The 12256-nt window shown below is 34.0% G+C and overlaps 1 protein-coding gene across 2 annotated transcripts in view; it reads left to right on the top strand.

Moving 5' to 3' along the window:
• Positions 1–12256, top strand: part of si:dkey-22o22.2 — a 368709-nt gene that overhangs the window by 112610 nt on the left and 243843 nt on the right. The window contains exon 1 of one of the 2 annotated variants that reach the window (XM_001921088.9): positions 4819–5712. The exons of the other annotated variant lie outside the window; for it this stretch is intronic. Coding sequence (XP_001921123.3) covers positions 5022–5712 — 691 coding nt within the window. The 5' untranslated portion in view covers positions 4819–5021. Of the gene's footprint in view, positions 1–4818; positions 5713–12256 lie in introns of those variants that run through there. 2 annotated transcript variants of the gene reach the window in all.

Genomic DNA, 12256 nt, shown 5'->3' with positions numbered 1-12256 from the left:
GGGCAGCACTAATGTCTTGAGACTTCAGGCTGTTGATGTTGCCATCCACTCTTCAGATCTCTCACATTCCCCTATACTGAATGTAACCCCAAACCATGATTTTTCTTAACCAAACTTGACTGATCATGCAGGATCCAATAGGTCTTCTGCAGTTTGTGATGATTGGGATGCAGTTCAACGGATGATTCATCGGAAAAATCTTCCTTCTGCCACTTTTCCAAATGATCAACTAGAATCAAGTTATTATTTGATGCTCTTACAACTGGAATTTAAGACAAGACTGTTGTCAGGTAGTGTAGAATGAGTAATTTCTAACAGAATTACAAGTATTTTCCTTTCAGTAAAAAAGTGACCTTGACCATTTTCTATTTCTGCAGATTGACAATGAACTTAGAATGGCTTTAAAACCATAAATCTGACTGTTTTCTTAGCACGATTTACATATGCTCAAAACTATAGTCGCATGTCCACACAGCACTGAAGCAAAAACAATCTATAATGAACCTCCCACTACAGAGTCCATAATAGCACTCATATCTGTTAATTTCATTTCCATTTGAAAAGCGATTCACTATGAAAAAACATTGTTACACATCAAAAGGGAAGCGGGCCCATCCTATTCATCTCCTTGCCTTGACAATACAGACAATGCATGCAGTATGTGCCCATTATACGTTTCTATGATGAAGCATCATGGAATACCCAGCACTTACAGACGAGCGCTAATTACCAAACTGAAAAGCAATGAAAGGGGAAAACGAAATGTGGTTTAATAAGAAAATAATTATGATCAGGAGCATGTGCAATTTAGGAGGTGACCTGTTGCCAAAATAATGATAAAAAGGTTTCGTTTGCACTACAAAAGAGTTGGATTTATCAACATATGAAATAATATACTCTCCATCTCAACACTGTAGCGCCAACAGTCCCAGGATGTTTGATGTCACGGGGCTGATTTGTTTTGATCTCACCTGTCTGTGCATGTCTATTGTGCCTCAAACAGAATCCATCAGCCGCATGACATTGAGAAAGAGAGAGGTGGCATAGTTATACTGAAGATAACCAGGCAAGCCTTGACCCTTTGTCTGATACTCTTTCAGAACAGCCATAGGCAGTATGTGGGCCAACAAAGGCAAATGCAGTAACTATGCCAACACTGAAACAACAACAAAAAGAAATATCTTAAAAGATTCTTGATCAATATCACACTCCATTGACTGAGCAAAGTAGAGCTAAAGCTGTCTATCATAAGGGGATATTACAGATTACCTTTGCTTGTTAGACTAGTTAAAAAAAAACACAGTATTCGAAATTGCACTTTGCCACTATATCACAAGTGGACTAAACCCCAAATCAGAAAAAGTTAGAACAGTATGGAATAGGTAAATAAAAAAGTAGTGATTTACTTTGACTTGTAAATAGTTTGAACACAAAATATTTCATGTTTTGACAAGGACGTAAGCCTAAGCTAAACAACAACTTTGATTTCTGATCCCTCACGCGCCACTGCATCAAGAATAATCTTTTATCTATAAGTGATATTACCACATGGGCTCAGGATTACTTTGGCAAATCTTTGTCAAGTACCAAAATACGTAGTTACATCCACAAATACCAGTTAAAACAGTACTGTGCTAAAAAGAAGCCTTATGTTAACACTGTCCAGAAGAGTTTGTCGATTTCTCTGGGCTCTGAGGCATCTAGGATAAACCATCACATAGTGTAAATGTGCACTGTGATCAGATTAATCAGTATTTCAGGTATTTCATTTTGGGAGAAATGGACGCCGTGTTCTCCGCACTAAAGTAGAAAGCAAGGGTCTGTTATGGTATGGGGTTGTGTCAGTGCCCTTGGCAAATGTAACTCACACATCTGCGATGCTGAAAAGTACATAGAGATTTTGGAGCACAATATGCTGCCTTCTCAGGGACACCCATGCATATTTCGACAAGTCCTGACTGTGGAGGAAGAGGATACAGGTATTTGACTGGCCTGTCTGCAGTCCAGACCTGTTTCCAGTAGAGAATGTGTGGCACATTTTTAACCTCAAAATTAAAAATTGAAGACCCAAATCTATTTCCAAATTCCTTTATTCGTTTATTCATTCATTTTCTTTTCCGCTTAGTCCCTTTATTAATCTGGGGTCGCCACAGCGGAATGAACCGCCAACTTCACAACACCAATGAAGTGCTATCCACTGTGCCACTGTGTCGCCTTTCCAAATTTATAATAAAAAAAAATTTTACTAGTTCCACTGATTTTTCTCAAAGCAGACCCAATGGACCCTTTAAGATTTCATCAGGCCACAAGAATTTATTATTGAACTGATGCAATGAAACTAACATTGGTAGGTCATGATAATGACAACATGTGACTTGTGCGAATTCCTTACATACTAAATTCATAATTGGTTTCTGGGGATGACTAACAATATACTGTATGACATTCATGCCATAGAAACATTATTAGGAACATTATTTGATACTTTTGCATTTTTTTTTTTACTTGCTGGTCTCTATTCACTACCATCAGATTGACAAGCAAAATGTTCTACTAGCTCAACTGAGATTCTTCAAGGCACTCCAAATGGACCCTTTATTATTCCATTAGAATAAACCTGAACTTGACTTTGGTAGATCATGTGATAATGACATTATCCCTTCCATACTAAATTCAAATTTAAAATGTCTTTATTGGCATGACTGTAACAACCTAATGCTGCTGAAGCCTAAAAGTGTGACAAAAATGTAAAAAAATGTAAAAGGTGAAAAATCTAAATAATAGTATAGAAATAAATCTTAAAGCTTTATTTAAAACCGTATTTAAACTTAAATAATCAGTGTAACAAACAAACAACAACAAAACATTGGGGAACTTTTCATATCACAATGTTTAATATATAAACATACAACTCGTATTTATACTAAATAGAATAGTCTGAAAGAAAGTTTGAATTTAGGTATAGTAAATAATATGTGATTTTGGATGCACCAACACTTACAGAAATAGTGTGAAATATGGAAAATCCATTTATTAATTACCCATCCTGTACTACTCATACAGTGGATTCTATTTCAGAACATAAATCATGAAAAAGCAATGTTTCTGAATTGACCATTTATTTTGAATTGACTATTTATAGACGACCAAGAAAAAGCTAGATTTTTATTAAATGATACATTACACCAAACTGTACTGTATATCCTAAATGGAAGATTTGGCCCAAAATTAACGTTTACTCAGCATTAGCTCACCCTCAAGTGGTTTTCTATACATCAGTAGTAGAAACAAAAGTGGCTACCAGTTTCCTACAATATTAATTTATGTATTTATTATATTTTCATTTTGTCAGTTTTTTTAAGCCTCCTGTGGACAGGTGTTAAGAATCAGCAAGTCTGCTAAAACACTTAAACAAACGCATTTGATTGTCCAGTGAAATTGTGATGTCCATGTAAAAAATACAATAAAATGAACAAACGAACAAACAAATAAATATATAAGTAAATAAATAAGACTAACTTCTTTTGGGTTCAATATAAGAAAGAAAGTCAAACAGGTTTGGCAGAAGAATGAGTAAACAATAACATGATTATTTTAGGTGAACTATATCCCTTTAAAAACACACACTTGCAACATAAGGCATTCCTCTTATATAAGCATGAAAAGTATTTGATTTTTTTTTACTTATTATTATAATTTTTTTTTACTTGCTGGTCTCTATTCACTATTAGATTGACAAGCAAATCCAGGATTTTTTTTAATGTCTCTTGGTGTGAAAACAAAAGAAGTTTTGCATTAGAATTTTGTAGGGCATTACCCAGCATGCACTTGTCAAAGGTGGTGTTTAGCACATCAGCTTTTGGTTGCAGATGGAAGAAACGGTTTAGAAAATGCCAGATAGAATAAAAAACACTAAGCTGCACAGCGGTAGCGTTTTTGGAAATTTACTGTCAATTAAGCATTGCACATTGTACAATGTTTTAATCCAGACAATTAAATGTCAAAAAAACTTGTATGATTTTTAATAATATAATAACAAACTTTAAGAGAGTACCTTACTCTCAAAATGTGCTTTTAGATTTTTTTTAGTTGCCACAGATTTTCTCTCATATTTTCATTTATCCATCTAAAGTTAAAAAACCAAGAATAAACCAAAAATGAAAATAAATAAAAAACTATATATATATCTATCTATCTATCTCTCTCTCTCTCTCTCTCTCTCTCTCTCTCTCTCTCTCTCTCTCTCTCTCTCTCTCTCTCTCTCTCTCTCTCTCTCTATATATATATATATATATATATATATATATATATATATATATAATGCATATATATATATATATATATATATATATATATATATATATATATATATATATATATATATATCTATATATATGTATATATATATATATATATATATATATATATATGTATATGCATTTCTGTAACTGTTTTTCTGTGTCACTTGATCATTCTAATGTGCTTCTTTAAACAATTACCGTTATCAACAATAAAAACCGTTGATAAATACTGATGGAAAAGATATGTTTGCAATGATGTATAATTCTATTTATTGTGTCCTTATTAAATAACCTTCTCTACGTGTAGTAATTCATTTAAGAAACTTAAAGACTCTAAATTTGCTGTAAAATTAAGCCTCAACTTTTAAAAGCTGCATATCCAGCCTGATCCGTTTAAGCTAAATATATATAGTGGGATGGTCTAAAACTCAAGTCCGACCTCTGCGACACTGTGATTGGTTCAGATTTTGAAGGCGGGGCGCAGGGTACCACATGGAGATGCTGTGTATCGGCGGATGCGGGAATGAGTGAGACTGGGGCTGAATGAGATGCCGGTAGAGGAGCAACACACAAAACATTCACATCTTGAAAACTTATAGTGTATAGAGTGCGCTAATTTATCTAATTAGCGGTGCTTTGAGTTACATAAATAGCATGTTCTTGAGGAATAAGGAATAAAAGTCAGATTTTGAAGGACAGAGTGGCAGAATTGATGGAATAATGAGGGCGCATTTGCGGAATCCGACTTTTTGCAGATTTCTTACTGCATGTCTTTTAATTATTTTGCTTGCTTTTGCTAATGCGGATTCGACACTTTTTTATGGACACGTTGAGGAAAGCGCATTGCCTGGAACTGTTGTCGCTGGGTTCACGTTTCCTTTGGGAGACAAATGCAAAGAAGACAATTTAGCAGGACTTAAAACAGTTTTGACAGGAGACGACTCGTTGGATTTTTCTCTTGAATATCTGGGCAACAAGGGATTTGTGTTAAAAACCACTGAAACTTTTGCCACGGACTCCAAACTGAGCTATACTGTGAGCGCGCGCTTGCCGAGGTGCAACGGAACAACTGAAGAAGTGACGGTTAAAATCAAAATGCTTCAAAAAGACGACGAAACACGGCGTTTTAATGAATCCTCTGTCAGCACAGGGGTTATCGGTGTTAAAAGCGGCAGCAGGAAGCCAAGAGCCGTCTCGGAAGAAGTGTCCTACACCGTTACAGTTTCTGAAGATGTGAAAGTCGGAGACTTGATCTTTACGGTACCGGACCAGAAGTTCGAGAAGAAGTGGTTCGAGGTGGTTTCGGAGGGAAACTCACCGATCCAGATGGAAAGAGACTCGGGGCGCGTGTACTTGGCGCATCGTTTGGTGTCAGCAACCGAGGTCATGGTTAAAATCCATAACATGAGAGGTATGTTAAGCCTTAAAGTCACAGTTTGCGCGTTCATTTGCATGAGTTTAAAGAAGTGCCAAACCTAACAAATGCAGCCTCTGTCATCAGACACTGATCTGTATGGCTTTTCACGTGAATAGACTTCAGTCACCATTCACTCAGTCACCATTTACTTCCGTTGCATCTTTTCTTACAATGAAAGTGAATGGCCACTGAGAGCGTCTTATTCTAACGCTTCCATTTGAGTCTGATACATGATACATGTATGTAAAATAAAGATAAATTAAGCATTTTAGGAGAACCATTCATTTAAGTTCGCATGCAAACATGCTGTTAATCTTTTATGAGCGCTAAAATGAAGGAGAGGGCATCATCCTGCCAGCCTCTCAGCTCGACTGAAATCACAGCGCACTCTTCCGATGTGCGGAAGCTTTGTGACATTTGGGGACATGTATTGTGCACTTTAAATTTACTCTTCGCTTAAGGTCATGTGAAAAACATATTTAATACTTGCAGTGCAGTACCACATTCAAAACAATGCGCAGCCACAATAAGTGCATGAGTTGATGACACAACACATGGTGTTCATTGCAAAATTACATTTGTAATCTGCTCTTGACATTAATGAAATGTTTGCATTTTAAAGATGCTTATACGTATATTTAAACTGCAATCAGGATATGCATTTTGGTAATATATTATTTTTGAGAATAAAAAATAGCAGTAAACCCAAGCAATACTGTTTGGGCTGCAAAAACAGTATTCACACAATTTGGGTTGTCGGATTATATTAGTTCCTCTTTGTTTTACACTTTTTTTGCCTAGATGTTTGTCCTTGGTAGGTTAGTTTGGTAAACGTGTAAACAAATAACAGAATATGTGGCTATGGTTTAAGTGACAAACACAAGCGTTAAAGCATGTTCCAGATGTTCCACTTTAAAAAAGTACTGAAATCATTAAGGAAATGGAGAAACTGGAGTAAAGGAACCATTTATAATTCTTACATCTCTGACTGTAATAAATGAATGCAATTTGCTGGGTAGCTCAGCTTGAATTATTGTGAAACAGATACATTACGACACGTTGGATAAACTCAGATGAGATCACTCGGTATCAGAGAGTAGCTGGGTTCAAGTGAACATAAATGTTATGGAGAAAGTCTTCTAATTACGACTGTGAGTTTAGCTAAAGTGGTTGAGGTCACGCAGGTCTGATTTCGCTAATCAGAGCTCTAAAAGCAAACCTTTATTCATTTGTTTGTTTGGTGTAATTAGGGATATTTATTCACCTGGAAGTCACCAGACAGCACATGTGCTCCTAAATACCTTCAGTGGGGCAGGATGTGTAGTTGACGTTGGGGGATATAAATGTTTGTTTTTGCAAGCAAAGGTCCCAGTCCATCACCTGAACCAGCCATTGGAGTTGTTTGCGATTCTGATTGAGGTCATCTCGCTGAGTGAATTCAGAGATCAGATGAATATATACGCCTTGACATGTTTACTCAAACTGCTTTTCTGGAATGATGTTGCCACGCGTTCCTTTGAAAAGAGAAATAAGAGTTATTATGTGCATTTCTGTAAAGTATCCCATGCGAAACCTTTGAGGAATGCCTTTTCTGTTGTACTGATCTTGCTTCCACTGATTGGGGAATTACAGGATGATTTAAATTGGGATGAGAGCTTGCTGGAAAGCTCTATCATCAGCAGTGAACAGAACAGATGTGGCTTTTTACATTTAAACATGAGGTTTTTCCTACACTTAAGAAAGTGTGTGAAGCGTCTGCCTAACACATGTCAGGACTGTGGGTGGGCAGTATTACCATCAAGTTATTTTATTACCTATATACATTACAATATATTTGTTTTTGCTAGAAAAACACATTAAAACAACGAAAACAACATGTTTTCACAGCAATGCGAAATAGGAAACATTTTTGGCTTAAGAAATTCAAGTAAACAGTTTTTAAAAGAACATTTTAAGTATTAAAAACTTGATTTTCACCTGTGGAATGGAAAGACAGCATGGATTGTAAATGTTCTTCATGGAATATGGATGTAGTAAAGAAACATTGTCTTCAAGAATGGTTTAAAAAGTTTGTTAAAATAACTGTTTTAAGTACACTGTGAAAAAAGTTCTGGTTCCACACAATTCCTTCATGTTGTCCCAACACAAATTGATTATGTTAGTTTAATTGTTTTTACAAATTTAAGTTGATATTACATAAAATAATCAAGATGTTTTCACAAAAAAGCATTAAGAATTGTGTTGGGTCAACTCATTTTAAATTAGTAGTTTAACTACTTAGTAGAACACAAGTCCACTGTAAAAAATGCTAGCTTCCACGCAATTCCTTCAAGTTGTCCCAAAACAAATTCATTAAGTTAACCTAATTGTTTTTAAAAATTAAAGTGGATTAAACAAAAAACAATTATGTTTCCCCCCAAAAACTCACGAATTGTGTTGATTCAGCTCATTTTAAATAAGCAGTTTGAACATGCAGCAAAAAGTTCTTTTAGAGTAGCAAAAGTCATTTTTTTGAGTGTATTGAAATATACTTAATTTTCTTTGATTAATTATTCTAGATCAGAGATGCCCAAAGTAGTTGGTCCATGGTAACCTTTGAATTGGCCTGCCATCCCATCTTAAAAGAGAGGGAGAATGTCAGTGGTTTAACAGAAATCGTCATTATGAATTTTGAATTGAACGTAAACTTTTGTTTCTTAGTTAGTTTTATTACTGAGCTACAAAAAGGCAACTGAAATTAAGCAATTGAATTACATTTTGTAAATGGATCATACTTTTATAAATAGAAAAACTGTCACTTGACGTGCAGACATCTATGAGCATATCAAGGTAAAGGCAGGTGCAGCTGGACTAGTGTATTCAACATTGAACTCCATTGTGTTAGAATTATGTTTTTTTCTGTAATAAGTTCATTATAAAATGTTAAAAATGATACTGCATTAGATATTAAAGATAATTTGAAGCAAGGGTTACTAGTTTTTTTATATTACTGAATAAATGAGGAAATTCCATAAATTAAAAATTTTATGTAGTACTGTTTGTTATGTATTCGGCCCACAGCCCTCAATCAAGTTTGGTTTTTGGTCCTTTATAGGAAAAACTTTGGGCACCCCTGTTCTAGGTCATTTCAGTAAACCTGTTCTGTAAATTCACAGGTTTGATTTTGAATTGCAAGCTTCAGCAGACTTTAATTCCAATTTATGCATACCATAATTCATGTATATTTCAGCACATTTTAGTTTACAATCCATTTTGTTTCCTACATACCTATCACTTGATTGTTATGGGACGCATTGTGAAAAAATGCTTTGAAAGCAGATATTCATGCCTTGCTGCAATGTACACAGGGGCTACAATCAAAATGGCTGTTTTAACTCAGATGTTAAAACCAGGTGAAAACACTGTTTTTCTGCTGGCCTCTGAGAAATGCACCTTAAAGGGATAGTTCACCCAAAAATGAAAATTTACTGACTATTTACAAACTATCAAGTGGTTCTAAACATTTTAAGTTTCTTTCTTCTTTTGATTACAAAATAAAATATTTTGAAGACAGCTAAATACTTGTGACCATTGACTTCCATAGGAAAAACACATATTTATGAGTCTATTGTTACAGGTTTCTGGCATTTTTCAAAATATCTTCTTTTACGTTCAACAGAAACTTATAAATGTGAGTAAATGATGACAGAAATTACATTTTTAGGTGAACTATCCATTTAAGATCAAGCTGAAACAGTTCCTTTGACTCATTAAACATTTTATAAATCCAATTTATTCTTGGATTTGGTCTACACTGCTTTCTTTGGATGTTTGTTTGGATGTTTCACCATGCATATTCTGACTGGTCTGCACTTTCTCTGCTAGTCTGGTCTATAATGAACATGTTGTGTTTCAGCCTTTCGGTCATTTCGGCACAGCTCTCTCTTTAAAACCCTACAACACAGTGGAGTATCCTCTCCACTCTTCAGTGTGAATTCAGCACAATGGGAACACAGTCCTGTTGGCAGCAGAAGAGCTTTGTATCTCATTTTCGGGGGCAGTTTGAAGGACTTTCTCTCTCCAAACGCTTGTATGGGGAAGTCAAGCCAATGCAGGGTCTTCTGGGAGACAATTATTTTTGAATCCATTGTGAAAGCCTCATGCTAACACAGTGCGTTTGAGTGCTTTTTGGAATGACGCTGTTTGTTTTGTCCCGTTTATGTGCGAAGTCTGGATGAGAAAATCCCATCTGTGTTAACAGAGTGAAGACATATTCACTCCCAGTCCCCGTAGTCTTTGATATCTGACTCATAAAGTTGCTTACCCAGGTAACAATTGCATAGTAGAGCACATGCAGACCTGCTTTATAACAGACGTTTTTATTTTGAGATTTTACTTTTGTTGTAATTGGGACTGGGCCATAGTTAGAAATTCATTTGTTAATGTTGCAGGCTTTTTGCAAAAAACAGGAAAACCGAACACTCAAAAATTACTCTTGCTGCTTGTTCAAACTACTTATTTAAAATGAGTTGAAACAACACAATTCTCAAATGTTTTTTATTTTTATTTTGTGAAAACAAAAACTGCAAAAAAACATACCTCCTGGGGTGTATTTGGCGCTCTTCAGAAATGTATTTAGCGGTATGTTTTCAGAATGAGCCTGGGTTGATTTTATGTTCACTTAAGTTTGTAAAAACGAGGAAGTAAAGTTAATTGGTTTTTGTTGGGACAACATGAAAGAAGTGTGGGAAACCAAGCATTTTTTAGAGTGCATGTAAAATGTGTGTGTGATAATATATTGTGGTTTTAGTTTCTTGATATTGCATATTGATGTTTTTTCTTTATAGTTTCCCACATAGATGTAATATTTAACAATATATGCAAATTACATATTTGACATACAAGTAAATATATTTGTAATTTACACCTGTAAAGTATGTCATATTTGCACTATATATACCCACACATAATATTAATTATGTATGCTATATTTGAACATATACAGTTGAAGTCAGAATTATTTGCCCCCTTGAATTATTAGCCCTCTGTTTATTTTACCCCTAATTTCTGTTTAACGGAGAGAATATTTTTTTAACACATTTCTAAACATAAGAGTTTTAATTACTCATTTCTAATAACTGATTTATTTTATCTTTGCCATGATGACAGTAAATAATATTTTACTAGATATTTTTAAGACACTGACTTCTATACAGCTTAAAGTGACATTTAAAGGCTTAACTAGGTTAATTAGATTAACTAGGCAGGTTAGGGCAATCAAGAAATGTATTGTATAACAATGGTTTGTTCTGTAGACTATAGAGAAAAATATATAGCTTAAAGAGGCTAACATTTTGACCTTATTTATTTATTTTTTTAAATTAAGAACTACTTTTATTCTAGCCGAAATAAAACATTATTTTATACACAAGATTTTCTTCAGAAGAAAAAATGATCAGACATACTTTGAAAATGTCCTCACTCTGTTAAACATAATAATAATTTTAACTTCAGCTGTAAATATCTAATATTTGGCAATATATGCAAATTACATATATGACATACAAGTTCATTGTTGTAATTTACATATGTAAAATATGTCATATATATGCAAACTATATTTTGAAACATTGCAATTGGCATTTTCACATATAAAGAGTTAATATGAAAAGAGCTCCTCTGCAAAAAGTACCGTCAAAATTTTTTTTCTAAATTGAGCATATTTTCCCAGTTTCCTACGTGTAGGTTCATTAATTTTACTTTAATGATATAAAACAGGTTTTATTTATTGTCGTGCATGCAAATAGCTGAACATAAACAAAGGAGGCTGAGAAAAATCCTGATTTTAGAAGAAACTCTTAGATGGAACTTTTAGTTTTTGCATCTGAACTCTGCATAAATGACCGTATATGAACACCCACGCATAATATTAATTATGTATGATATATTTGAACATATACAGTTAAAGCCAGAATTATTAGCCCCCCTTTCATTTTTTTCTCCATTTTTAAATATTTCCCAAATTATGTTTAACAGAGCAAGAAATATTTCACAGTATGTTTGATAATATTTTTTCTGGAGAAAGTCTTATTTGTTTTATTTTGACTAGAATTTGGGCAGTTTTAAATTAAAATATATTAATATTATTAGCCCCTTTAAGCTATATATTTTTGATAGACTACAGAACAAACCATCATTATACAATAACTTGCCTAATTACTCTAACCTGCCTAGTTAATCTAGTTAACCCTTTAAATATCACTTTAATCTGTATAGAAGTGTCTTGAAAATATCTAGTCAATTATTGTTTACTGTCATCATGGCAAAGAGGAAAAATAAACATAGGGACTAATATTTCAGGGGGGCTATTAATTCTGACTTGAACTGTATATACACATTTGTAATTTTAATAGTTGGAAAAAATATGAAAGCGGGAATTTTGCTAATATTTCTAAATATATATAGCATATGTGACATTTTCATTAATTAATTAATTTTATTTTTGGCTTAGTCCCATTATTAATCTGAGGTCGCCACAGTGGAATGAACCGCCAACTTA

This window comes from Danio rerio, chromosome 16 (assembly GCF_049306965.1).
Source record: "Danio rerio strain Tuebingen ecotype United States chromosome 16, GRCz12tu, whole genome shotgun sequence".
In the NCBI taxonomy this organism is placed as follows: domain Eukaryota; kingdom Metazoa; phylum Chordata; class Actinopteri; order Cypriniformes; family Danionidae; genus Danio; species Danio rerio.
The sequence above is the reverse complement of the archived record's forward strand: the minus strand, read 5'-3'. Positions and strand labels throughout refer to the sequence as shown.